This window comes from Pseudorca crassidens, chromosome 2 (assembly GCF_039906515.1).
Source record: "Pseudorca crassidens isolate mPseCra1 chromosome 2, mPseCra1.hap1, whole genome shotgun sequence".
Classification (NCBI taxonomy): Eukaryota; Metazoa; Chordata; class Mammalia; order Artiodactyla; family Delphinidae; genus Pseudorca; species Pseudorca crassidens.
Window position 1 is genome coordinate 146,815,313 of NC_090297.1, and position 27,100 is coordinate 146,842,412.

The following is a 27,100-nucleotide window of genomic DNA, read 5'->3' on the forward strand; positions in this document are numbered from 1 at the left end:
ACACACACACACACACACACACACACACACACAGAGGAATATTCAGTCATGAAAAAAGAAGGAAATCCTGCCTCTTGGGACAACATGAATGGACTTTGAGGGCATTCTGCTAAGTGAAATGAGACAGACAGAAAGACAAATACTGCATGTCTTCACTTATATACACAATCTTAAAAAGCTGAACTCATCAACATAGAGAAAAGGATGGTGGTTGCCAGGGGCTGGAGGGAGGGGGAAATGGGCGGATGTTGATCAAAGGATATAAACTTCCAGGTTTATAAGATGAATAAGTTCTACAGATCTAATGTATGGCGTGGTGACTATAATTAATAATACTGTACTAGACACCTGAAAGCTGTTAAATGACACACAGAAAGGTCATTATGTAAGCGGATAGAAGTGTTAGCTAACCTTATTGCAGTAATCATTTTGTAATATATATGTGTATCAAGTCATCACATTTGATACCCCTTAAACTTACATATGTGATATGTTCATAATATCTCAGTAAAGCTGGGGAAAAAAAAATAGTGGAAAGCCACTGGAAGGTTTTTAGTGGAGGGAGGGGAGTCATGGCTCACTTTACATTTTAGAAAGAAAGTTCTCTCTGTGTGGAGGTTGGCTTATGAACCCAAGGAAGTGTTCCAGGCTGGGACCTGTCAGCATGAAAACAACATTTAAAGCCATGAGAAATGGATGAAATCACTGAGAGAGGAAGTAGGGACATGACAGTATGTCATGCTAAGGGGCTTGCATTTTATCTTTAGGCCAGCGCAGACCCGTGGAAGGGTCTCATGCAGGGAGTGATGTGATCAGATAACCCTGTGGGTGAAGTGGGGAGCGTGGCTTGGAGAGCCTGGACGAAAGCTGGGCTTGAGTTCCAGGCTGTTGTAGGAACCCAGGCTCAGTGCAACTGGGACCTGAACTATGGCCACGGCCACGCGAGGAAAAAGAGGAGGGAGAGAATTGGGAGCTAGAGGTGATAAAAAATGGTTGGCTGTGGGAAGTGCAGTGGGAGAATTTTCTGGCCTGGCCACCTGGGTGGTGGGCTGAGCTAGGGATCATGCCTCCTGGAATGCAGATCTGCCTTCTATCACTTTCCACGGCTCCCCTGGGGAAAACCCGCTGGGGCCGGTGGTTTGTTAGGAGAATTGGACCCGGGTACCCCTGAGCCCACTTGTCCCATGCAGCCCCCTTTCTGCCTCCTCACTGTGGTTCTCAGGGGCCACCAGCACCTCTTTAAGAGCCTCTTTCTGTGATCGCGTCCCCACTGCGGTGTCACTCAGGCCCCAACCCTGTGTGTGTCTCTGCAGGGGCCCATGCCTGCTGGCATGCTGATCGAGCGCTCCTCGGACTTCGGCAAGACCTGGCAGGTGTACCAATACCTAGCTGCCGACTGCACGTCTGCCTTCCCCCGGGTCCGCCAGGGCCAGCCTCAGAGCTGGCAGGATGCTCGGTGCCAGCCTCTGCCCCAGAGGCCTAACAGGCACCTGGATGGGGCCAAGGTAGGCAGAGGGGACCCTGAAAATGTAGGCACGGGGAGAGGTCTCTCCCATCCCATCGCTACATGGTCACCAGGCTTTGGAGAATCTATGAGAACCACCCCCTTCCCCAGGCAGTGAGCCTTGCTGTCTTTCCTGAGCTCCCCAATAATGATCCCTCTGGGCACGTCTTTGCTGCACATCCGCTTTGCTGCCCAGGAAGGATATTTCAGAAACACACTGAGTGTATTGCATAACCCAACCCAGCTCTCTCCTTGAATCCTCCCACCTGGGGTCAAATCCTTTCATTTCTTTCATCACTGCTCCCTCGCTCCCACCCTCAGGGGCTGTATTTTGTCTCCTTTCTCTGGCTGAGGCTCAGGGGAGCCCTCAGAGCTGCTCGGAGCGCTGCCTTTCCTGTAGGCAGTGCGTCTCTTTCCTTCCCTGCAACGACTCCTCCTTGGTTATTGCCGTATCTAGATCCACGTAACCACATGCCCCAGACCACACGTCAGAACACGGGACTTTTCCCTGATTTGTGGGAGGTTGATGTGAAAACTCTTCCTGGGATATGCAGCTGAAGTCACATCCAATGGGTGTTTTTTTTTAATCAAGTAAGAACGGCATAGTTGAAATTGGGGTTGTCTAGAGTGTGGCGATCAGCACGTCCATGCATCCTTGGCTCTGGACCCTCTCACTCATCCTGGGTCTTTGGAAAATTAGTATCCCCTAAACCCTCATAATGTCTATTATATGTCTCACTGTAACTTCTGACCCAAGGAAATCGGGAAATTCTTGGGATAGCTATATTTTCAACTGGAGAGGAGAGGTTGTACACACACACACACACACACACACACACACACACACACACTCATCTAAGGCCCAGTGATCATCTCCCTCCCCCAGAGTGATTGGCAGACCTCACATCCATGGTCATCTCAGGCTCCAGGTAAGAAAGACCTTAGTATGAGAAGGTCAGGGCATTGAATGGAAAGGAGGACCTCTGGGCTTGGGCCACAGTTCACCTCTTCCTCAGGTCTTCCATTTCCCCTCTTTCTGCAGGTCCAACTTAACCTTATGGATTTAGCCTCTGGGATCCCAGCAACTCAAAGTCAAAAAATTCAAGGTCAGTGTGGCTACTCCTCTAGCCTGTGGGACTGTGGATGGGCAACAAAACATGGTTGCAACCCAGATCATGGACATTTCCTTGTCTTTCCTACCTCTGTCAACATGGTTGGATTGAACACTTGCCCTGCTCAGCCCATAGGGGTATTGTGGTGGCCCCAGAGGCTCAAAAGGCCTGAGCCAGGGTGGAGTGGGTCTTTTCTGTCGTGGGGAGGTTGAGGAAGATGGAATGGTGCGACCAGAATTCCTTTCCTTCTCATCCTGCCCTAGGAGTCTCTATTTGCCTCTAACTTCCCGTTCTTTATTTTCCCATCTCTACCCCCTCCCTCCTTGTTGTTTGTGCCCCTCAGAGCTGGGGGCGATCACAAACTTGAGAGTCAACTTCACCAGGCTGGCCCAGAGGGGCTATCACCCTCCCAGTGCCTACTATGCCGTTTCCCAGCTGCGTCTGCAGGGGAGCTGTTTCTGTCACGGCCATGCTGACCGCTGTGCCCCCAATTCCAGAGCCCCTGCCAGCCCCTCCACCACTGTGCAGGTGACAGCCCAGGGAGGGGGAAAGGAGAGGGGAGGGGCAAGACCCGGGCAGACTGACGTCTTTGGCTTCTATAAAGGAGGGAGGGCACTAAATTTAAGACTCGAGTACTTAATATTTTAGCAATGGTGAAAATGATTCTAAATGATTATCATTTCAAAGGTCAGATTTTGCAGCACTTCTTTGGACCTGCTTTATGGTTTGAAATTATTTTTATTCAGTAACATAGAAGTATATGTAAGTATAAGCATACATATAAGTAGAAGTATAAGCATGGGTGTTCGTGGGGGAGCTTAAGGCATTGATTTTCAGCACTGGCTGCACATTGTAATTTCCCGGGGAGCTAAAAAACATCACCCAGACCCACACCTTCATACACTCTGATTTTATTATTGTTATTTAAAGCCCCGGGTGATTCTAGCATCCTGCCAGGGTGGTTCTGACATCCTGCCATAGAGCCACTGGTTTGGGGACTGTAAAGTCCCATGTAGGGGTGAGATATGGGGCAGGGTGAGAGGACAGAGTCTAACACAGATGCTAAGTCCACCCCAGAGCTGTTGAGTCAGATGCATCAGGCACGGAAGAGAGAAACTCCAGCTTAAGAAGCAACCCAGGGGATTTTGCTGTGAAACCAAACTTGAGAACCATCAGTAGAGGAGAGAGAGTCGAGGACCAAGAAGCAGAGGGAGCTGTCATTTCACTTTTCTGGGGTTTCGGTTCTTCTGTTAACAGATGGGACTATGATATTTGCCCCAGTGATAGAGGCGCACGATGAAATCATGTAAAGCGACCCTTGAGGGAAATACAGGTGACATGAACATCGGGCAGCTTTATCCTTTCCACTTCTGGGCCAGCGCTTGCCCTAGGCTACAGAGGAAGGCAGAGGGAGACCAGTGCCAGAGATGTGTCATCCATTAGGGTCCATAAACAAAAGACCAGAACACAGGCTGAGCAGGATTCTGGCCTATGAGGATGTAGAGGAGGGCAACGGCCTGCCCAGCCCCGGTGGTTCTCAAATCTGGCTGCACAATGGAATCACCACTTTATAAAGTACCGATGGCTGGGCCTCGTCCCTGAGATTGGATTGAATTGGGCCTGGGCATTGGTGTGTTTTAAAAAGCTCCCCAGATAATTCTGAAGTGCGTTCAGAGTTGAAATCCATGGAATTAGAGAGACAAGGCAAGCCAGGTGAAGGACATGCCGTTCTAGCTGGCAGGATTTTGCTGGTGAATAGATAGTGAGGGGACTTCTAGTCAGGAAGAAAAACGTCCGTACAGGCCAAAAGGTGGAGAGAAGTAGGGCTTGTCCTGCGAGCGGCTAGTTCAGCTCAGCTATGCTGTTAGGAGTGAGTAGGGGATGAGGATGGAGCAAACACAATATAAGTCCTAGATGCCAGCCTGCCGGTGGTGAGCTTAATATGGAAGACAATTAGCACGCAATTACTATTCTATTTTTATACCTTAATGAGTCTAGGAACAATTCAGCATTGCAGTCTTATTAGCCAAACAACTGCAGTCATAGATTGTTGGAATGTACATCTCCAGGGGACCCACAAGCTTCTAGAATCACAGTTTACCAACAAGGCTGTCTAAGCACTTTACAGGTGCTGTTTTGGACTGGGCAGCATGGGGATGGCCAAATGCAAGGGCTGAGCTTTTAAAAACCTAAATGGAGGAGGAGTGCAGGTGTGCATGCATGCACACACACAAACACACACACACACACACACACAGACCACACAAGCCGGCATCTGGGAGTGTCATAGGAGCTGAGTGAAGGCTGGAGGAGCTGGGGTCTGAGCTGGACCCTGGGGACAGAGCGGAGAGGGCAAGTCCATCGCTGGGACGCTCCTGTGATAATTATTCATGGTAACCTATGGCCCCTCTCCTAGGTCCATGGGGTCTGCGTCTGCCAGCACAACACCGCCGGCCCCAACTGTGAACACTGTGCACCCTTCTACAACGACAAGCCCTGGAAACCCGCAGATGACCAGGACCCCCACGAATGCCAAAGTATGAGCCTGGGATCACCCACCTCCCCTGCAGCAGCTGGTTGGGGTGCTGGCCCATCGGGGACACAAGGAGAATCTAGTCTTTATTATTTAAATCTAAACCTAATTGCATTCTGTAATTTACGCTCTCCTTGCTCTTTGGGGAAAGAGAGGGTATTTGAGAAAGTGTTTGAGTTGCATCTTCCCGCCGCTCCTGGCCCTTCTCCTCAGCCAGGCCTGGAGGGACCACAATTTGGTCCATGCTTCTGATGCCACGTGCCTTTTGTGCTAACCACAGGTCCTCCTACTTCTGGCCTATCCAGTGTAGGACATACGTGGTTCCCTGTTGTCATTCTTTCTACTTCAGATGTGCCTCCAGTGTTGAAATCCATGGAATTAGATTCCTGGAGGCCGGGCCCTTCCCTGCATAAATGAGGGCAACAAAGATCCCAGCCCAGAGAAGGGCAGTGACCCAGCAGGAGACCCAGCAGGTGGCAGTGGGGGAGGGTTGACATGGGACCGTTCAAAGGGCTCTCTCTTTGGCTCAACATGGGTATTATTCTTGGGTCAGTCCCCACACTGGGAGTCAAGAGGCCTGAGTTCTCTATTTTCCTTTCTTACTGGCTATATAACCTGAAATAAATTACAAAAGCCTCCCTGGGCCTCAGCTGCCCTGTTTCCCAGACCTGAGCATCTTGCAGAGTTGCTGGGGATGCCAGTGAGTTAGTGTGGAACGTGCTTTGTACACGGCAACAATGCTGCTCAAATGTCAGCCCTAGTAATCTCCTTTTGCAGGGTGTGACTGCAACGGACACTCAGAGACATGTCACTTCGACCCAGCCGTGTTTGCCGCCAGCCAGGGGGCACATGGAGGTGTGTGTGACAACTGCCAGCACCACACTGAGGGCAAGAACTGTGAGCGGTGTCAGCTGCACTATTTCCGGAACCGGCGTCCTGGTGCTCCCATTCAGGAGACCTGCATCCGTGAGTAGGGGCTCCAGGGACCCAAGGCATCATAGGTCTGTTAATCCCCATCTGTTCTGGGCTCAACAGAGCACATGTCCCTGAGGACATACAGGCCCTCAGGAAGCGTGAAGACTTGGTTCTGTGTCAGGACTTGTGGGTAATTGTTTTTAACTTAGCTGTGCCCTTCTAAGCAAGTCAGTGTGGTTTGCTCTTTGTTTTTCTGCTTCCTCCAACATTAAGGACCCCTCCATGGCAGGGGTTATTCTTATATCCTTGGGCCCTAGCACAAGGACAGACAAATAATTGATGCTCCAGGAACGTTTATTCAATGAACATGTAAGTCACCCAGGAGTGACTTAACACATCACAAGGTCCAGTGAGTTCATATGGGAGAGAGCAAAGAGATAGAAGCACTCCGATCTGGGTGGGGTTCAGCAGGTAAGACTTCCTAGGTGAAGGAAGAGTCTTCGTTTTGAAAGCCATGAAAGGGGCTTGGGTTTTGGGGTGGGAGAAATTTGGTTCACTTCCTGTTGATATTTATCTATTTATGGAAAGAGTGAGAAAGTCTTGAGTTTGACTTGTTTCCAGCACTTGCTTGCTGTGTGACCTTGCGTATGTTCTTTGAACATCTCTGAGCCTCAGTCTCCTCATCTGTGCAATGGGGATTAGCATCCTCACCTCTCAGGATTATCGTGAGGATGACATAAGGTGACAGGCAAGAGTGCCCAGCTCCATGCTGGCCACAGAGTAGCTTTTCAGTAAATAATGCCAACCACAACTTTTATAGTGCTTAACAGGTGGCAAGCACTCTTCCATCTTCTCTACACTTACTCATTGATTCCTCATAAGAAGCCTGTGAGTGTTGTATAATTACCCCCATTTTATAGGTGAGAAAGCTGAGGCACAGAGGGATTAAATAACTCAACTAAGGTGGTAAGGTTGTAAGTCAGGAAGTGGTGGAACAAGGATTTGAACCAGGACGCCTGGCTTCTAGAATGTGCTCTCTGCTTTTCTTCTTTGTCCCTCCTGCCGTGGCTGCCTTTGTCTCTCAGCCTGCGAGTGTGATCCGGATGGGGCAGTGCCAGGAGCGCCCTGTGACCCAGTGACCGGGCAGTGTGTGTGCAAGGAGCAAGTGCAGGGGGAACGCTGTGACCTGTGCAAACCGGGATTTACAGGACTCACCTATGCCAACCCGCAGGGCTGCCACCGTGAGTAAGGGGCCCAGCCTGCGTGGCGTGGGGCAGGCGCCTGGGGCCTCCAGATCTGTGAGTGGTCCTACTCACTGAGCTGCGTGCCGGGTGCTTTGCCACTGGCTTCCAGCAGGTGACAGCACAGGCCTGAGGTGGAAGGTGGGACAGAGTCCTCCCGAGGGAGGGCAGGCAGGTGGCCAAGCAGCCAGGTGTGGGGACTGGTGGGAAAGTGCGGTGGCCTTATGAGTCAGCCAGGTTATCTGGAGGGAACGGCCCTACTCGTTCTTTTCCCAGGCTGTGACCCTCCCTGGTGCACGTCCTCTGGGGGTAAGATTTTGGTGGCCCGGCCCCCGAGCTCAGCAGCCCTCCCTCCCGTGCAGGCTGTGACTGCAGCGTCCTGGGTGCCCGGCGGGACATGCCGTGTGATGAGGAGAGTGGACGCTGCCTGTGTCTGCCCCACGTAGTGGGCCCCAAATGTGACCAGTGCGCTCACTACCACTGGAAGCTGGCCAGTGGCCAGGGCTGCGAGCCATGTGCCTGCGACCCGCACAACTCCCTCAGCCCCCAGTGTAACCAGGTACATGGCGGGGTAGAGCATGGGCCCCTCAGCAAGGGAGGGCTCCCGCCCACCAGTCTCTGTCTCCCCTCCGCACTGCCCTTCTGGGTCTTTCCAAAGTCAGACTGGGCTGCTTCTGTCCACCTTCCCCTGGGGAGGCCACCAAATGTCCCTCCGTCCGTGGCTCTCAGCCTTTGGCAATGCCACATTCGCACACCTTCTGCAGGGCCGTCCTGGGCTTTGACTTCAGAGCTTGTGTCCTCGTGGGAGCCCTTGCTTTGGGGTGCACTGGGGAGTTCTGCCCCCTGACCGGTCTCTCCCCGCACAGTTCACAGGGCAGTGCCCCTGTCGGGAAGGTTTTGGTGGCCTGACCTGCAATGCTGCAGCCATCCGCCAGTGTCCTGACAAGACCTACGGAGATGCAGCTATGGGATGCCGAGGTGTGCTCACTGAATGGGGACGCGGAGGACACGGGGGGGTGTGCTCGGGTGGGCTCGTGGTGGGGCCACATGGGTCTGTGGTGGGGGAGGGCATCCCGTACTGGTCCACGCGGGGTGGGCCCTGGCAACCCATAGGAGCGCTCGCTCCCCACCGCTGCCCAAGGGCTGACACCAGGCCGTCCCCATGTCCCTATGTGCGCATGACAGGAGGGCTGCTTTGCTTCCCGCTTCCCTGAGAAACCATTTCCCAGAAGCCATCTGCAGGAAACGTCCTCCTCTCCCTCTTCATAGATGGAGAAAGTGAGTCCTGAGGGGGAGTCAGTTTGACAAGTAGTGACAAGGGCACGCAGACCCTAGTCTGTTCTCAGCTCTGTGACCTCGGGAGGAGTTGCTCCCCCTCTTCAGGCCTCAGTTTCCTCATCTGGGCAAGGGGCACACTGCCTCAGATGCTTTATCTGTGAGAATGGGAAAACGAGCGTGTTAACTCTGCCACAGAGTGTGTGGTGAGGGTCAGAAGCGTTAGCGTGTGCCTGGTGAGTAGGGCTCAGAACAGGGCCTGCCACGTCGGAGGTGCTACGTAAGGGCTTGCTGTCGTTACCATGATTTCATTCTGGCCTTGACTGTCTTATGCTAAGTGTGAAAGACCCTGAGGTCAGACCTCCTCTTCGGGCTTTCCCCACAAACACCTCATCTTCCTGACCCCCAGGCCTCTGACCATCATTTCTCCCCCCTTAGCCTGTGACTGTGACTTCCGGGGAACGGAGGGACCAGGCTGCGATAAGGCCTCGGGCCGCTGTCTCTGCCGCCCTGGCTCGACCGGGCCACGCTGCGACCAGTGCCAGCGAGGCTACTGTGACCGCTACCCGGTGTGTGTGGCCTGCCACCCCTGCTTCCAGACCTACGACGCCGGCCTCCGGGAGCGGGCCCTCCGCCTCAGCAGCCTCCGTAATGCCACCACCAGCCTGTGGCCTGGGCCGGGCCTGGAGGACCGCGGCCTGGCGTCCCGGATGCTGGACACGAAGAACAAGCTGGAGCAGGTCCAAGCCATCCTCGGCGGCGCCTCGGTCACGGAGCAGGAGGTGGCGCAGGTGGCCAATGCCATCGTCTCCATCAGGTCATTCCCTCTCCCTGCCGAGCCACGTGGGTCCACATAGCGGCACACTGGTCCTTCCTTACATCGGTTACAGCCCCTTACCGTCTACCGAGGCTTCTCACAGGCGTCTCTCTTTTCACTGTCACGACAGTCCTGGGAGGTTGGCGTGGTGGGTGTTATTCCTTGCATTTTGTGGATGAGGAAACAGGCACAGATAGGTGACATGATAGAGTCACGTGGCCACCGAGGGGCAGAGCGGGGCAGCGGGAGCACAGGCACGAGCCCAAGTCCTGAGTTCTTTCAAGTGCCCGGTGCCGCCCGTGGGAGAGTCAGCTCTGCATTAGTCAGCCTTGTGGAGGGCATCTGAGAGGCAGGGCTCTAAAAATAACTTGCGTTTGCCTTTGGAATGGGAGCAGTCCCACCCACGGTCTCCTCCCACCAGCCGAGGTGCCTTCTCAGTGAGGTTTCCTTCTGAAGTTTTTATGAGTTTGCTTTCCCTGAGCACTTGCTGACTGTGAGGGCCTGAGCCATCTAGGTGTGCCAGTGACCTTGGTCTCAGCACTGAGTAGGGAGTCCGCAGGCGGTTGGTGGGCTGGGTGTGCAGGCCTGGTGGGGCTTTCCAGAAGGACGGTCCGTGCTGAGCAAAGCCCGGCCATGGAGTACGCGAGGCTGGTGGAGGGAATGGTGGTGGGTGGAGCTGCAAAGGCCCTGGGAGGGAGGAACGTCTGGAAGCTCAGCCGTGGTGGGTCAGGGCAGGTGACCCCCTTCAGGTGGAGACCACCAGTGGGCTGCAGCTATGGGAGCTCTGTGGGGAGGTGTGGGCTGCAGAAGAGAGACTCGGGAGCCTGGGGTACAGGTGGTGGCTGATGTCGGCCTGTAGGCAGCAGAGGAGGAGGAGGGGCTCGGGGGATGCTCCTCGTGGAAGCCGACGTTGGGAGGCGGAGGAAAGCGGGGACTGTTAGGGTCACACACGCCAAGGAGGGATCTGCCCGCATAGGGGTGGAGGGAGGTTGTGCTAGCTTTTGCCCAGCAGGATCCTCTCCAGCCTGCGGAGGCTCCCTTCTGTGGCTTTTACTGATGGCGTCTCTTTTTGCTGACTCAGTAGCGATTTCTCTGAGGGGATGGCTGGCTCTAGGGAGGAAGCCCCCTTCCTGTATTTTAGTGGAAGCTTCTCTCCCACTTCAGGCAGACTCTCCAGGGCCTGCAGGTGGATCTGCCCCTAGAGGAGGAGACCTTGTCCCTCTCGGGAGACCTGGAGAATCTGGACAGAAGCTTCAATCGCCTCCTCGTTATGTATCAGAGCAAGAGGGAGCAGTTTGAAAAAATAAGCAGTGCCGATCCTTCAGGTGAGGAGGGGCACACAGACGCCACACCGGGCCAGGCTTCATCCCCGTCTCCAGGCCTCCGGGTCCAGGGCCAGCTTGGTCCCCTCTCTTCTTCCCACAGGAGCCTTCCGGATGCTGACCGCGGCCCACCAGCGGTCATCCCAGGCTGCTCAGCAGGTCGCGGATAGCTCCCGCTGGCTGCTGCAGCTCAGGGACAGCCGGAGAGAGGCGGAGAGGCTGGAGCAGCAGCTGGGAGGAGCAGGAGGGGCCGGCGGCCCCCAGCTCGCGGCCCTGAGGCTGCAGATGGCTTCCTTGCCTGATCTGACACCCGCCGCCAACAAGGTGACTCCTGTCATGGAGCCCCACTTCCAGAGGCCCCCCGCCCCAGCTTGTCACTCACCGACTGTTGCTCCGCATTCCCCCCTGGGGCCACGTGGACCTCCCACACACCCCCCATCCCGACCCTTGACCCCGCATAGTGTGTTCAGCAGTTACCAAGGAAACACGTTTCTGGTGCCCAAGTTGCCGTGGAGATGTCTGGCTGCTTGTTTCCCAGGTGTGGGAGGGGAGTGATCACTGAGGAGGCTTGGGGACCCCCTCTGATGCCCCCCCATCTCTCCACAGCTCTGTGGGGGCCCCAGGGAGATGGCTTGCACCCCGGGAGCATGCCCTGGGGAGCTGTGTCCCCGAGACAACGGCACGGCCTGTGGCTCCCACTGCAGGGGTGCTCTCCCCAGGGCAGGTGGGGCCTTCCGGACGGCAGGGCAGGTGGCCGAGCAGCTGCGGGGCTTCAACGCCCAGCTCCAGCAGACCAGGCAGATGGTAGGTGTGGCTGAGGTGGGGTGGGCCCGTGGTGGAGGAGGCAGAGGGGACAGAGCCCCTAAGCGAGTCAGAGCTCCCATTCTGCAGCCAGGAGTCGAAAGCCCAGAGATGTCGGGTGACTTTCCCGTGGCCCTACAGCAAGTGAGAGAGAGAGTTTGAGGCCAGTGTTTTTACATCATCTCTTCTGGGGCCAAACTGAGCTAGTTACAAAAGTTTCCTAGGGAGATCTTGGGTAGCAGGTGCCGCCAGAATCCTCGGGGGCTGCCGAGAGGCCCTCTTGGGGCTTTAACCACTGCTGACGCATAGCGTGTGTCAGCAGATCAGGGCAGCCGAGGAAGCCACCTTGCAGGTGCAGTCAGATGCTCAGAGCCTGGAGATGCAGGTGAGCACCAGCCGCGCCCAGATGGAGGAAGACGTCACACGCACGCGGCTCCTCATTCAGCAGGTCCGGGACTTCCTCTCAGGTGAGCCGGTCTTCACCTTTCCCCGGGCTGATGTTTCGACTTCCGCCTGTCCTCAGTGCCCCATTCCCTGTCCCTCATCTCACTTGTCAGTCAGCTACTTCCTTCCCTGGTCTCCATGCCCCCTGGACCAGCCCCCATCACTCACCTGGATGGCTGCAGGGCCTCTAGGTGACCCCCCACCTCCTTCCTGCCCCCTCATAGCCCGTTCTCAGCAGAACAGTCTGAAACATCTTTGAAAAATGTGTAAGCGGGGTCACATCCCACTCATGCCTAAAATCCTTCACTGGCTTTCCCTTGCTCTTGGGATAAGCTCTCAGCTCCTTACCATGGCCTCTGTTACCTCCTGGGTATGGCCTGTATCCTCTCTACTTTGCTCACAAACCGTCTTTGAACAGGCCAGGCTCTTGCCAGCCTCGGAGGCTCTTGCTGTTCCTCTGCCTGGGATGCTCTCTCTAAGGCTGCTGATTCTTGCCCTCCAGGTCTGAGTTTAAATATCTCCCTCGGGGGGCCTTTTCTGACCACCCACTCTGGTCATCCCCCTCCCCCATATTCCCCTCCGGAGTCTGACCTTCACTGCTGTACTCCGAGCCTGTGGCTGTTGAGCTCACCTGTCTACAAGTGTAATGTTTGTCTCCCAACTGGACTCTAAACTCCGAGAGGGCAGGGATGGCCGTCTGTCTTATTCACTGTGTCCCTGGCACTTAGCCTAAGTCCAGGCCCAGAAAAGCACCCAATGTTGATTGATTGAATAAGTGAACCCGATCTCCTCCCTTGCCACCTGGGGAGTGGGAAGGTCCCTGGACAGGACTCAGGGAATCTGTGGGACTTTGGGCAAGTTGTTTTCCTCTTTGCCTCATCTTTTCGCTTCTGCCAACGGGGATGATAGTATTTTACAAGTTTATTCCGGGTGTCAAGCAACGACATAAAATGTGTTTTGACAAATTAAAGATGCCCTAGGAGTATGAACTGATATTATTAAATTTCTGGTCCCTGCCAGGGAATGTGCTTGGCTGGGAGCCCAGTTAACAGGAGCTGACGGCCTGGTGTAATGACAGTCGTTCTTCCTGCTACTATTGCTCTGCTTCTGCTTCAAGAGGCCAGAGCCCCCTCGGGTGCAGGTGGCGGGTTGGAGAGAAGCAGGGACAGGCCAGAGTTTGGGGATGGGACTCACAAATAAGGAAGACCTTCCCTGAGTGAAGCTGCGTAAGGCAGGCTAGGTGGCCCCCCATCCTGCATCAACCCCAGCTAGGGGGTGGTGGGATAGGAAGCCTGTCCTTGGGGTGCAGTCTGGGCTCCCATGAATGGGCAGGGAGTGGCCGGGCTGCGGGGTCCCTGCTGTCCCCTCAGTTTGTGTCTTGTATCTCAGGTTGAGTCCTTGGACAGGATGAGGGGCAGAGAGAAGGAGCAGGGCCTGAGAGAGGCCTGGCCCCTGGGAGGGACCTGGGACAATTCTTACAGTCTCCATGGCTGTGTATTCTAAGGTCCAGAGTCCCGCTGCAGGAAGCATGGGTACCAGCTGCTGTGGGCGCGCAGGGTCACAGCGAGGGCGGGAGACTGGAAGGCCAGTGGAGGAGGGAGGGGACACCATCTTTCTCAGGTCATCAGAGGAAGTGACAAAGATAATAGGTCAGGTTTCCTGAGTCCTCACTAAGTGCTGGGCACTGTTCTAAGTGCTTCACATTATTTAATCCCGACTGCCTACCACTTTGCATGTGAGGACTCCAGATACAGGGAGGTTAAGAAACCTGCCTAGAAGCATCCAGCTTGGAGGGAGTACGGGTAGGGTTCACCTCACTCCGGAGTCCACACTCTAGATTATTGCATTATGAGATGGACCACCTCCCAGCGCCCCACCACCCACCTTGCTTCTTTGCCTTCTCTAATGTTTGTCCTCTCCCTGCATTGTCTCCCCTGCCCTGCCCCACCCCTCCCGACCTGGCTAATTCCTACACACCCTCTAAGGATCCCCTGGGTATCTCATTCTCCAGGAAGCTTTCCTGGACCTGTCAGACTGGGTCAGGAGCCCCTGTAACAGCCGTCCTAGCACCCTGAGCTTACCCCCGTCACTCAGGGTTGTGCTTCCTTGCCCCACTAGATTTCAAGGTCCATGAGGGCAAGACCCAAGGCCAATCTGACCTGCAGTCTCAGCTCCCCACATCCTGCAGCTCGGAGCAGTGAGTGTTTGCTGAGCCCACCCTGAGACTCAGAAACCCATGAAACTGAATGTAACTCAGACCAAGCCCACGGGTACAGCTGAAGTGAGGAAGAACAAAGGAAGGGCAGGCGCTAGGTGAGGGTGTGCTTGCCGTAAGAGGCTTTCTAGGGAAGGCACATATAAGCTGCGTTGAGAGTAGGACTCTGGGTTAGGTGAGAGGTTGGCGGTCTCTATGGGGAGGTCCCTGTGAAAGCTCGTAATTGGGGAAAAGCCCACTTCATTAAACTCAGCCACAATTATGCCTTGAGCTCCTGCAGTGTGCTGCCCTGGCCCCAAAAGGACATAGCAATAAAGAGGCATGGTTTCCACCTTCCAGAAATGTCCTTCCACCTGGCATGAGGAGGGGACTGGGTCTAGGACCTCTGTAGCCAGCTGGTGAGGAAACCTTTGACTGCAGAGTAAGGCTGGGTGGGCCCCAGAGGAGTTAAGTTCTAGGGCAAACTATCTGCGTGGGCGGGTGCCCCCTTCCCTACCATGTCAGTACCAGTGGAATCTGTAAAAGTGACCATGGGGAGGAGATGCCATCTCTGTACTTCTGACCTTACTCTCTGACCCAGAGTTGGATTGTGAAATTCCTGCTAAATTGATTTTTTCATATCATCCCTTGAGGTTGGGCATCGTGATTCCCATTTCACAGATCAGGAAACTGAGTTCAACGAAGCCAGTTGACTTGTCCCAGTTTGCTTGAATAGTAAAGAGGAGGCCTGAGACTGGAGCCCCTTCAATCATTCACTGAATGTACAAACAGAGTGCCTCCAAGCGCCATGCACTGTGCTAGGGGCTGGGCTATAGCTGTGGAAAGCCAGTCCCCGTCCTCACGTCGTTTACATTCTAGTGGGGAAATGACAGAAAACCCAATAAATGAGTTAAGCGTCCAGCACGTGGGTGGCGATAAATGTTAGGGAAGAAGATAAAGCTGAGAAGGAGGGTAAGGAGTGTTGGCAGAGGGTAGAGGTTGCGATCCTAGATTGGATGGCCTGGGATGGCCCCTCTCAGAAGGTGACATGTGAGCAAAGCCCAGGTCATCTTGATCTGCCTTTGCAAAAGCGAGCACTCTGCCCCAGAGGAGGGGCACGTGGAAGGGTTCTTATTGCCAAGGAAGCAGTTCCAGTCCCTGGCTGGTCTCCCCACTTCAGGGCTGATTATATCTGTGCTCCAGGCATTGTTCAGTACCAGCTGCCTGGTACCACCTCCTTCTCCCCAGCCTGCAGCTTCCTGTGGTGCCACTTAGTTGCCACAGCTGTGCCGACAGCCATCCTCCCGCGGCAGCGAGCCCGGAAATCCTCAGAGCAGGGCGCCTGAGTGTGCCTGGGAGGGAGCCGCAGCTCTTTGGGCAGCCCGGGCAGAGATGGCATGGAGGTGCTGCCCACGGGTGTTGTCAGCCTGGAGAGGCCTCTGATCTTTGGGGAGGTGGCTGAGCTCCCCCATTCCAATGGATGGTTTGTCTTCCAGACCCTGACACTGACATAGCCACCATCCAGGAGGTCAGTGAGGCCGTGCTGGCCCTGTGGCTGCCCACAGACTCTGCCACTGTCCTGCGGAAGATGAATGAGATCCAGGCCATCGCAGCCAGGCTCCCCAACGTGGACCTGGTGCTTTCTCAGACCAAGCAGGACATCGCTCGGGCTCGCAGGCTCCAGGTGGAGGCTGAGCAGGCCAGGTGTGGCCCTGGGCCCTGAACTTCTCCCAGGATCGGGCTGGGGTTTTGCCCCTCAACTCTGTTGCTGGAAGCAAGAGAGGAACGTCTGCGAGTCAGAGGGGTGCCGAGGGCTGGGAGACAGGAGGAGACGCTTACTGTGGTGGGGGATGGTGACGTGATATACAGCATCCAGCCGAAACTTTATTCGGCACAGCCCCGTCTTCCTTATTGGAAACCGTCCCCAGAGGCTGCCTCAGACAACCTGCTTGGTGAGGTCCTGGGTGGAAAAGCTACTGAGTTAATACTTGCCTTCTTATCTTGGCTGGAAATGATATTCTCTGGACTGGGGAGTGAGTTGGATCCCACATCTCTTCATTCACTGTGCACCCATTCCACCCTCCCCCCTCTTCCACTCCCCCGGCCCCAGGAGCCGAGCCCACACAGTGGAGGGCCAGGTGGAGGATGTGCTGGGGAACCTGCGACAGGGCACACTGGCACTGCAGGAGGCCCAGGACACCATGCAAGGCACCCGCCGCTCCCTTCAGCTTATCCAAGACAGGGTTGCTGAGGTAGGCATTATGGCTTCCTTCCCCCACTTGTGGGAATGAACATTCAGATTCAGGCGCAAGGCATAGAAGATGCCAGGAAGTGACCCGGGTGGAAACTGAGCTGGGGCCCTGAAGAAGGGAGCCTATGAGCCTTGAGCCTGGCTTCGAGCCTTTGGTTTTCTGCTCTCGTGGCTGCTGCAGGAGTGGGTGGGGTTGGTCAGCTGAGCTGGAGAACTGGGAGGCCTGGATGCGGGGGGCAGATAGAGGATTGGGATGGTGGCGATAGTGATGTCCTGCTTGTAGAGAGTTTTTGTGGCCTGATGAGTTGGAGGAGAGAAGAATGAAGCTCACTGCCTATGAGACCCACCCCAAACTCCGGGTCTCTTTTTCCACAAAGGTTCAGCAGGTGCTGGGGCCAGCGGAAAGACTGGTGACCAGCCTGATGGAGCAGCTGGGTGGCTTCCGAGCACGGATGGAGGAGCTCGGCCGCCGGGCCAGGCAGCAGCGGGCACAGGCCGCCCAGGCCCAGCAGCTGGCAGAGGAGGCCAGCAAGCAGGCACTGAATGCCCAGGAGGTACCTAGAGGGCAGAGTTAGAAGCAAGCATGGCCGGCGGGAGCAGGACAGGACTCTGTACACTTCATAAGACCATGGGCTCCAAAGCACTTCGAGTACCAGTTATTCTGAAATATCCAGCGGGGGCTTCAGGATTAAGGCGCACCTGGCCAGGCACCTGAATTCTCCCTCTGGATGCCTTTGGTGGAGCTGGTTCAGGGATGCTGGAAACAGCCAGTCCGATCCCTCTCCTCTCACAGATGAAGTGGTGACTCTGTCCAGACCTAAAGCTCATCTACAAAGGAGGTTTCTTGACACCTGATCCAGAGCTTGTCCCCTGTCAAGGTTATCCAGCCCAGACAGAAACTCTTGATTTAGCCCAACCTGAGCCCCATCACTGTCAGAATTAGGTGAGAGAGAAGGTCGAAGAGCCAGTTTCAGTGTCTCCAGGGTACCGGTGGTCCCGGTACAATGGCCAAGCTGCCAAGCATACTACTAAGTGACGACTGTGTACCTGGCCCTGTGCTGGCACTGTAGATGAAGGGAGGGGAAATACAGAAGTTAAGGTATGGCTTGTGGCCCAGGGGCTTTTATGGGCAGAATCAGCCCATTGGGGATATTAGGAGGCACCTCATCTCTGTGTGCTGATTTGGGTTACATCAGGTCCTTTAGCCAAAGGTCTTTAGGACTTGGGATGATGATGATGTGGAGACTGTTCTTCCTTTTTCAGGGATTTGAGAGAATAAAGCAAAAGTATGCTGAGTTGAAGGACCGGCTGGGTCGGAGCCCTACGCTGGGAGAGCAGGGCAGCCGGATCTTAAGCATCAAGATGGAGGCGGAGGAACTGTTTGGGGAAACCATGGAGATGATGGACAAGATGAAAGGTGAGGGAGTGGTCCAGGGGCTTGGACTTCAGGGCATCCCTGAAGGCTGCTCCCAACCCAGGGTTTCTGAGGCCTAATGTTTGGAACTAGCAGTGCTAAGGCAGTGAGATCAATAGGGATTTCCTGAGCACCTAGTAAGTACAAGGCATATAATGTGGCTTTGAGGCGTGTGGACATGTTCACAAAGACTAGGCCTGCCCTCTAGAGGCTCGCAATCCATTTTTTCCTATTGGCCACCAGCTTCATGAAACTATTTAATAGCACAAAGAGGACTGTGATAAAAGCCCGAATAATAGAAGCTCTAGGGGCTCAGAGGATAAATAACATCAGAGAGAAATGTTCAGGGAAGGTAATGTTCAAAAAAGATAAGATTTGAGGTGGGCCTGGGAGGATGTATAAGCCTGGAAGAGGCTGTGAGGAGGAGAAGGGACATCAAGACATATTCTGAGGATGGAGGCGGGATCACCCAACTGGAGAGGAGGGTTGATGAGGAGAGAACAGGTGCGAGAGAAGTAGCACGGAGCCAGTGTGGCTGGTCCACGTGGCCGGCCCTGATGCCAGGAGGAGGTGGGTAGACTCAGCCCTGGAGGCAGTAGGAAACCATCCAAGAGTTTTGAATACGGCAAGCCATAATGAAAGAAGCTTTCGAAAGGGTTCTGAGGTTCCTCGGAAAGGAGAACAGAGATTTTCAGGCTCAGTCTCTGAGATGTGATGATGGGGTCACTGCCCTGTGAATGACAAAACCAGAGCCTCTTTGAATTTTAGAGAAAGCTTTGGACAAAAATCTGTTTGGCTAGCTAGATGGACACTATGGAGAAAGGCGGGCTGGCAAGTTGACAGTGGCTGTGGCCGGCCACAACTGAAGGGGGAGGCGAGAGGAGCTGACCTAGATGGAGGAGTCCAGGGCTGGGTCAGTGCACGCCCTGGCCCTGTCCATCCGTGTCTTGTATGAAGATAAAGAATTTGCTCATCAGATCTGAGGATGACAGGTAGTTAATGCACTAGATAACAGAACCAGCATTCTAAGGCAGTCTCAGAAGTCTAAAAGGATGGGCTGAAACTAACAGGATAAAATTAAGTAAGGAGAAAAATTCCCTCTCACTCTGGCCTTGTTTGGACCTAAACTCACAAGTATAGCTCAGGTGAGGTCTGGCTTCTCAGTGGTTAATGTAGCTAAACACGTTATAACTGGTTAGTGATAAACACATATGAGTTGTTACTCACCCGAAAAAGACCCAAGAGTTTTGAGTAACTGTAAGCTTGATATAAGTCAGAAGTGCCTTTGCTCCTGCCAAAAGAGCTAAAAAATTCAAAGCAGCCAAGACAAAGGGAGTAATGGCTCAAGGATGATATTAAAAATATTTAGTAACTGGTGTGTCCTGCACTTACCAGCCAGAAAGGCTCAGGTTGTAGCACTGGAGCAAGCATTTACCTGCTTGCAGGAATTTACCTTTAATTGCAGGGTTTTGGGGAGGAGCCTGCTTAAGGAGCCTTTGGGGATGGGGGTCGGGGAACAGAACAGCAGCTGTAAAAATTTCAGTGTTTTATTAACCCATAGGTCCATGTGGGTACCCACTGGCTGAATGTCAGTCTGTTGATAACCCTGTTACACTCTGCTGATCTCCCAGGTGAGATCGAGTTCAATGGAGGCTACTACAGCTTCAAAAGGGATATTGACGAACCCACACACTTGAGAGGGAGGGTGGCCAGGGCTGGGATGTAGGGAAGGCCCGGTGATTATATCAGATGGGGAGTGGATGAAGGAGCTAGGGCGGTTTAATCTGGGGAAGATGGGGCCTCAGACATGTGAAGGACTGCCATGTAGGAAACAGAAAGAATAGATTCCTACACCCCAGGAGACAGACCTGGGACAATTGGGTGGCAGCGAGATGTGCTCAGATTCTGGCTTAACGAGAAGACTTTTTAACAAGCAGAACTGCCTGAAGTTGGAGCCTTGTGAGACAGTGCCCCCTGGCCCTGTTCCTGGAAAGTTCAGGCTGAGGCTGGGTACCAGCTCTCATGAATGTGGAATAGGGGGCTCCTGCCTAGGATGACAGGGGGGACAGGCTGGACTCGATCACTTTGGAGTCCTTCATATCCTCCACACATAATCTGGTGGTGGTATGTGGAATGGACTGAAGGGGGAGGACTAGATTTACCTGGAGTGGCATTTTTGGGGAGAGACAATGGGGAGGAATTCTGGTCACCCAGCTCTTTTGCCCTGGTGCCCACCTGAGGAATCATTGGTGGGATGGCAGCCGTCTGGGTCCAACATAGCGGGTTTCTTATCTTGGTGCCAGTGGCCTCCCTCATCAGCCTGGGACAACTCTGCCCAGAGCAGAGGAGAAGAGTAGGGGCAGAGGATCCTTGGGGTAAGGGCTTCCTGGGTCTGGCCCCTGCCATGTTTCTCTAAGAGTGGGATGGGGGCTGGAGAGGCCTGAGGCTGGAGAGAGCTGCCTTAGGGGCCAGACTCCCTCAAGGTGGAGGTGATTTCTCCCGCAGATGCTGCGCCCAGGTGGGTGGGAGGAGAAGGAAGGGTTGGGAGTCTTCAGGTGTCTCACCAGCTCGTCTTCCTCCCCCTGGTGTTCCATCTGCCCTCAGACATGGAGTCGGAGCTGCTTCGGGGGAGCCAGGCCATCACGCTTCGCTCGGCGGACCTGACGGGGCTGGAGAAGCACGTGGAGCAGATCCGGAACCACATCAATGGGCGCGTGCTCTACTACGCCACCTGCAAGTGACGCACCAGCGTCCAGCCTGTGGCCCTGCTCATCTGCCCTCTGTGCTTCTGGGGGCCAGGCTGGCTTGGAATACTGTCCAGCTGCAGGAAAATTTTATGCAACCTAAAGCACAGCCTGGACCACCCTGGTGTGCAGTTGTTAGGATTACTCTGGGCTGCAGCTGAGCCTGGGCTGATGGGACAACTACCGCTGAGGGACAGACATGGTGGAGGCGGGCCACATCATTGTAACCAGGAGCTCTCAAGTGGAGGGCACTTGGCTGGGCAGTGTCCTTGCCCTTCATTCTCCGTTGAGGCTGAATCCTGGACCAACACAAAAACATAACTAAAAATGATGTACAAGTGAAAAGCCCAATAAAAATCTATAGAAAGGAGCCTGGAGTTTCAAAGAGGGGAAATAGTCTGTCTCCCTGTGAAGTAAACACTTCTCATTTGTTTCTGTCTCCCATCTGGGGTTCCTGGGTACTCCTCTGCTCAAGCCCGAGGCCTGGTGGTGGGTGAAGAATAGGCTGCCCCACTCTGCTCACTCTAGCGACTCATCACCCAGACTTGGGGAGACGGGGCCCCTTTGCTCCAGCAACTGATGGATTCTATACTTGAGCGACCAGAGGAGGCGTTTTCACCTCTGAACAACTGTACAGTTTCTCGTTTCCAGAAGAAAATGTAGAAATCCAGAGACGGGAAGCAAGCTGTTCAAAATCACACAGCTCCTTGAGGCCGAACTAAGACGAGACCCTGTGTCTCTAGAGATCTCAGAAAGAAGCTGTAAATGGATGTGTGTGTGTGTGTGTGTGTGTGAATGTGTGTGCTGAAAATATGGAAATGGCATGAACGTTTGTGTGCTAACTGTGGCCTGGACACTGTGCTAGCATTTTATCTACATGAACTTCTTGGTCTTTGTTGATCAGAGTAATTACTTATTGAGCTCTATGCTAGATACATCATCTGCACTATCTCATGCTGTAGGTGGCACTGTTGTCCCCAAGTGAGGAAACCAAGGCACAAAAGGTTCAGTGACTCCCCCAAGGTCACAGATGTGGCAGGCAGGGCAGAGCTAGGCCTCAAACCCAAGTTCATCTATTACAGGCATTAGGAGGATGGCTGTTCGGGCTGGACTGTCTGGGTTCCGGTGGCACCTCCGCCAAGGGGTTGTTCTGAGAAGGAAATGAGTTGATGCGTGTAGCTCATGTCACTAGGTGCCTGGCCCACTGTGTGTCCCCCGACCACTCCTACCGTCGCTAGGTCCTACCTGACCTCAAGCTCTCTGTGCATTTTCCACTCCAGGAGGCCCAGAAGCCCCTGAGCTGCTTCTGACTTAGAGAGGAACCAAAAGAAGCCTCATAGAAAAAAATATGTTCATTTTATTCAGCACAACACAGAGCCTGAAGCTGGAGGGAGCGGGAGACCAGAAAACTGGGAAGGGACAAGAGCAATGTGTCTGATTTTCAGGGAGAGAGAGGGGAGCAGAGCCAGGATTTGAATTACTCGCTGAAAGAACAGTCAGCTTCCAATTTTCACTTAATTGAGTGTGTGTGTAGAGGGCATCCGGCCAGGATAATAATTCCTGACGGTACCTTGCCTTGGGTTTCTTTCTTTTTCATCTTGGAGGGTGTGGTCCTGCTTTTGGATGGGGGCAGGGAGAGGTGGATCAGAAGAGTGCTTGGCGTAGGCTGGCCAGGTTTGGAGCTAATCCTGGAGTTAGGATTTGAACTTGGAGAGCTCACAAGCAGACCACGAAGCTGCCTGTCATTCATGCAGATGCGCAGGCCACTCCATTAACGAGCCCATTCTGGCTACGAGGACGGAGGCTGGAGAGGCAAGATCCAGGGTGTGCTGAGCGGGGAGTCTGGGTCGATGCTCCATATGGCTTTGCTCGGAGATGGTGACACAGCTTGGCCAGCCCATTAAGCTTTTCAGGACAAACGACACAGACCTGGGTGAGCGCTATCAACGGACACTCTGCAGAGCCACGGCACGTAGGGTTGGGGGCACGGAGCAGGCAGGCCAGGGAGACCTGGAAGCCTCGGGTGCCGCTCCGCCCGCCCACAGCTTCGGTGAGGCCTCCACGCTTGGGACTCACTCCTGGGCCTTCTGTGAGGGTCTGTCCCAGGTGGCAGCTGTCTGCTGCTTCTGATCAGGCCTTGCTCGGCTTGCTCTCCCTTCTTCCCACTGCAGCGTAGACTCCAGGTTTAGAAAGGCAGAGAAGAGGTGAATAGCTATCTCTCCTGCAGAAGAAGGGGGTTCAGGGTGGGGGGGGTGCTGTCGCCTCTGGTACCCCTTGGACCCCATCACTGAGACTCTGTGACTGCGATTTCCCCCTGAGCCCACGGCCCTGGCCCTCCTCCCTCTAGTTCCCTCACCTGAAAATTGTAGTGACATAGACACAGGCCCCTGGGATCACATAATGAGACAGACTCCAGTCTGCCCCACCCGGCAGTGGGAGCTGCCGCTGGCTTTAACTGGCACCATGACCTCCGATTTGAAGTTCCTGGAAAGGAAATGGAGCGGCCGGCTATGATGGAGCATTTGAGGAGGAAGGAGAGCCGGGATAACTCTCTGTGCCTGTGGCTGCCACTCAGCCCTCCCTTTATGAGGTTCAGAAAGTACGAGCCTTTATAGAAAAGATGAATGAGATAACCAAGCCCCCAATGTCCCCCCCAAAACACAGAGGCCCTGGAAACTCAAGGAATCTAACGCCCACCACTCACATCTACCCAGCTTTCTGCAGGCATTTATAATCCCTGTTGCCTCACTAAACTTTGACAGTACCTCTGTGGGGCAGGCTGAGCAGGTATGATCCAATCAACCCATTTTACAGATGAGCAAACTAGAAACAGAGATATGGATTGAAAAGACAGTGGCCACACAGCTGGTGAGGGGTGCGGACAGGACTGGAGGCATTTCCCTTGACCCCCTCCTCCCTCCCCATCCAGAGCTCTTCCACCCTACAGAGCTGCCCCCAAATGGGAGAGGCTCTTTGGTCAATTTCTTTCAGCTCCATTGCCTGAGTTCTTTCAGACCCAGGCTGAGCAGGGCTAGGCCTTGGGCTTTGGCTGAAAATACGTACTGTTTTCTGTTGGCCTTTTTGAGGAGCGTGGGCTCAGAGCAGTAGGAGGACTTCCCTTTGGTCCCGACGCTCAGGCAGCTGGAGCAGCAACCGCAGGGCCCGACGGCCAGGGGCCCCTGCTGCATGGGCACAAGGCTGCTGCTGATGCGGAGGGAGCCGTGGATCAGGCAGTTGAGGGACTTGCCCCCAGGGGCGGTGGGCTGGGGGCCATGTTGGCAGGGCAGCCGGGTCAGGGCAGGGAGGGCCACACTCTGGTCCAGGGCTGGTGCCTCGGTGACGGTGAACTCAGGGGAGCTGGGTCTTGAGGCTTCAGACGCTTGAGTGACGGGTGGCCCGTGCTCCACCTCCGGGCGGACACCTGGGCTGTGCAGGTTCATGTGCAGCTTCCTCATGTGGTGCACCACGGCTGCCGCGTTGAAGGCTTGCTGAGGAGATACGAGACCAGTCTCTGGCCGTCTCCATCCTCAGAGGGCCGTGAGGCTTAAGCTTTCCCTTTGCCCTGGGACCTCTTGAAACCGATGTGTGCACTTCTCATTTCAGAGAGGGTTCAGGGAACTCCAGGGTCTGCCGGGAGACCCCAAGGAAAGCCCCTGCCCCAGCTGCCCCAGCCCAGCCTCCAGGGCCTAGACAGCCTGCCCGCCTCCTGGAGAGGACCACTCACCCTCCACTTGCTCTTGGCAAAGTTCTTCTGGATCTGGAGGCTGACTGACGGGTAGATGTCCCGGTGGAGAGCTGTGTTTCCGTTAATCCTGTGGACGTGGAGGGGACTCCTGGCTAGTGGTGGTTACAGGGACTCAGCCAGGGGTTGGGCAGGGGGCTGGGCATGCAGGTCCAGGGTAAACTGAGTGGACTGCCTCAGGACAAGGACAGCCGGAGCTATGAAGCGGCTGGAGGCAGGGCTCCTCTTTCCGCCGGGCGGGCCATAGGGGGCCTATGCTTTAGAAACTTGCTTTAGAGCTGGGTGGGCAACCTATAGCCTGTGGGCCAAATCTACTCATTGCCTGCTTTTGTAAATAAGATCTTGCTGGGACACAGACGTGCCCGTTCATTCAGCTGTGGGCTATGCTGCTTCCGAGCGGCAGATTAAGTGGTTGCCATGGAGACGATACTGGCCAGCAAAGCCTAAAATATTTCCTATCTGGCACTTTATAGAAAAAGAGTTTACTGACCCCATCCCCCCACCCCATGTCAGAGGGCGTTTGGGCTGTCACCATCCTTTGGCTCAAAACTTTGCTCAGAACCCACCTTCTCCTTCCTCAGTAAAGCCACCCAATACAGGTTGCCCTTTTCTTGTCCCCTCAGCCTGTTATTCATCCATCTCTTAAGTGTCCCTCAGACACTTGCCACGTACATAATACTTTCTAGGTACTTAGGGACCCAGAGAAGTAACAGACGTGGCCCTGATCGCTAGGGGCTTACAGTGTAGGTTTGAAGCCTTGTTTCATGCCATGAACTAGAGTAATTCATGGTGAGCTGTGTAATGGATAAGGAAAGACGGGAGGTCTGTCCAGATTGCAGGAGACAGGGCTTTAGAGAAGGACAAAAACTGCTCTGGAGCCTGAAGAATGCTACATCGATTGCAGGGCATTCGATGTGGTGAGAATGGTATGATCCAAGGTGTAACTTGGGAAAAACCTGGTTTGGAAGGCGGGGGAGGGCAGGGAGAGCAATATAGCTATTAGGCCTTTCTGGAATACAGAAGGTACGCTGGGAATCCTGAGAACTGCAGTTGGAGGTAACGGGTCAGGCCAGATTAGGGAAAACCTAGGCTTGCTGTGGTGGCAGTTGGGGAGCTTGTAAATTTTCCAGCGGGGGGGTAGCATGAAAAAAGAAGTGTTTCAAGACTTTATTTACCTGCTTTACCAATTGGTTGCTTTGTGATTGTTCTCAGCGCACCTTGCATGGAACAGACTTTGATCCCAGAGTAAAATGATGTTCTTAAGGACAGGGCAAAGTTACCTGTCTAGCTGTATCTGCCTCCTGAACTTGACTAGACGACCCAGCTGCCACCATTGGGTCAGAATCCACTTACTTAAATGCTATTTTCTTCTCTAGCTGGATCTGGTATGTGCCCTTTGGATGTCACACAGTAAACAGCTAGGGCAAGCGGACTCCAGGGAAACATGCTGTGAACGAGTCAGCATGGTGTTTGCGGAACAACAGGTGAGGGTCTAGAGCCCATCCCCCGTTCCTTACTCACCAGGGGTGCCTCAAGGCCTTCTCACAGGTGTACCGCTCATTTGGGTCCTTCTCCAGCAAGTGGCAAATAAAATCCTTGGCTGGGGGAGCAATCAAAGATACAACAGATAAGGACCAGATTTCATGACTGATGGAAATTCACTTCCAGGCTGGTGGGTGGCACTGAAAGCTTTAGCTCATCTTCCAAAGAGGCAATTTTAAGAGTCTTGAAAGAGAGAAAAAACCAAACCACCTAACAACAACCCACCACAAACCCCCAGAAAGGCTCTATGCAGCCGTGTCACCCACCCAACACTGGAGGTACATCTCTGGGCACGAGGCACCAACGTGCCTGATGCCATGCGGGTGCACGTTTGCACCAGTCAGGGGCCAGCACTGCACATGGGCACACGTGTGAATGCTAGCTTATCCCAGCTCTGATCCCCACTTAATGGACCCAACAACAAACACTGATAACCTTCCCATACACAGACATTGCAGATGCCTGATCTTGATACGTGAAAGGCAAAACTTGGCCTTGCTTTTGCCACTCCTGCCTGGAACACTCCCTTGTGCCTGGCTCTGCCCTCCTGGCCCCTCATCTGAACCACCACCTCCACTGTTACCAGACATACTGCGGTTCTGCCTCCAGGAAAACAAAAGCATTAACCTGAGATGCGAATCACTTACTTGGCCTTTGACCCAGATGAAGATTTCTCCACTTTCCTTGGAGCCTGTTCTGTTAGATTCCCCAGGGACCGTCAAGAGCCAGGACTGGCATCCTTTGTTCAGCTCTTGTCTCTTGACAGCCTCTGCCTTGAGCCTGTTATTTTGTCCTTCACACTGGCTGGTCTTACCTGACTCAGAAATGTCATCCCAGAACGGAGACTCAAACTCATAGTAGCCCTCCTTGATTTTCTCAAAAAGCTTAGACTCAGTGTCTTCATAGAAGGGGGGATACCCACACAGCCTGCAGTGGAATAGGAAGGTACATGCTGCTGAACGACCCCATCCTCCCTGGGCCAACCTCTCCCCTCTGTCCAGCCTCCCACTATATACACAGGCAGGCAACATAAAGGTCCCCACCAGCAGTGTGACCAGGACATGGGTCTGCCTCTGATTCAGGAATGATGCAGGTTCTGTCAAGTGTTTATGCAGGAGTCAAAGCTTGGAACAGGCCACCCTGAAAGGTCTCTTTGAACATTGTATCCCCCAAACCCTCACCACCTCTCCACATACTTCCCCTGACTCTCATATAAACTATTTTTAAGAAGGATGGTAGAAATGTCCAC

At 54.2% G+C, this 27,100-nt stretch overlaps 2 protein-coding genes across 10 annotated transcripts in view; one reads left to right on the forward strand and one right to left on the reverse strand.

The window, feature by feature from the left end:
- LAMB3 (laminin subunit beta 3) overlaps positions 1 to 20,937 on the forward strand; it is a 67,886-nt gene extending 46,949 nt beyond the window's left edge. For 7 of the 8 annotated variants that reach the window (XM_067729095.1, XM_067729096.1, XM_067729099.1 and 4 more), the window contains 18 exons: positions 1,314 to 1,505; positions 2,547 to 2,610; positions 2,960 to 3,144; positions 5,033 to 5,153; positions 5,927 to 6,115; positions 7,150 to 7,305; positions 7,668 to 7,864; positions 8,172 to 8,283; positions 9,019 to 9,397; positions 10,562 to 10,722; positions 10,823 to 11,043; positions 11,326 to 11,523; positions 11,843 to 11,987; positions 15,655 to 15,862; positions 16,269 to 16,410; positions 16,787 to 16,963; positions 17,673 to 17,826; positions 20,428 to 20,937. In XM_067729095.1, the coding sequence (XP_067585196.1) occupies positions 1,314 to 1,505; positions 2,547 to 2,610; positions 2,960 to 3,144; positions 5,033 to 5,153; positions 5,927 to 6,115; positions 7,150 to 7,305; positions 7,668 to 7,864; positions 8,172 to 8,283; positions 9,019 to 9,397; positions 10,562 to 10,722; positions 10,823 to 11,043; positions 11,326 to 11,523; positions 11,843 to 11,987; positions 15,655 to 15,862; positions 16,269 to 16,410; positions 16,787 to 16,963; positions 17,673 to 17,826; positions 20,428 to 20,564 (3,138 nt within the window). In that variant the 3' untranslated portion in view covers positions 20,565 to 20,937. The remainder of the gene's footprint in view (positions 1 to 1,313; positions 1,506 to 2,546; positions 2,611 to 2,959; positions 3,145 to 5,032; positions 5,154 to 5,926; positions 6,116 to 7,149; positions 7,306 to 7,667; positions 7,865 to 8,171; positions 8,284 to 9,018; positions 9,398 to 10,561; positions 10,723 to 10,822; positions 11,044 to 11,325; positions 11,524 to 11,842; positions 11,988 to 15,654; positions 15,863 to 16,268; positions 16,411 to 16,786; positions 16,964 to 17,672; positions 17,827 to 20,427) is intronic. The other variant, XM_067729102.1, reaches the window with a different exon arrangement.
- A 967-nt stretch (positions 20,938 to 21,904) lies between these two features.
- Positions 21,905 to 27,100, reverse strand: part of CAMK1G (calcium/calmodulin dependent protein kinase IG) — a 29,228-nt gene continuing 24,032 nt past the window's right edge. For both annotated transcript variants that reach the window (XM_067729105.1, XM_067729104.1), the window contains exons 8-13: positions 26,666 to 26,778; positions 25,831 to 25,909; positions 24,292 to 24,379; positions 23,631 to 24,055; positions 22,924 to 23,051; positions 21,905 to 22,788 (exon numbers count right to left, since the gene is read on the reverse strand). In XM_067729105.1, the coding sequence (XP_067585206.1) occupies positions 22,961 to 23,051; positions 23,631 to 24,055; positions 24,292 to 24,379; positions 25,831 to 25,909; positions 26,666 to 26,778 (796 nt within the window). In that variant the 3' untranslated portion in view covers positions 21,905 to 22,788; positions 22,924 to 22,960. The remainder of the gene's footprint in view (positions 22,789 to 22,923; positions 23,052 to 23,630; positions 24,056 to 24,291; positions 24,380 to 25,830; positions 25,910 to 26,665; positions 26,779 to 27,100) is intronic.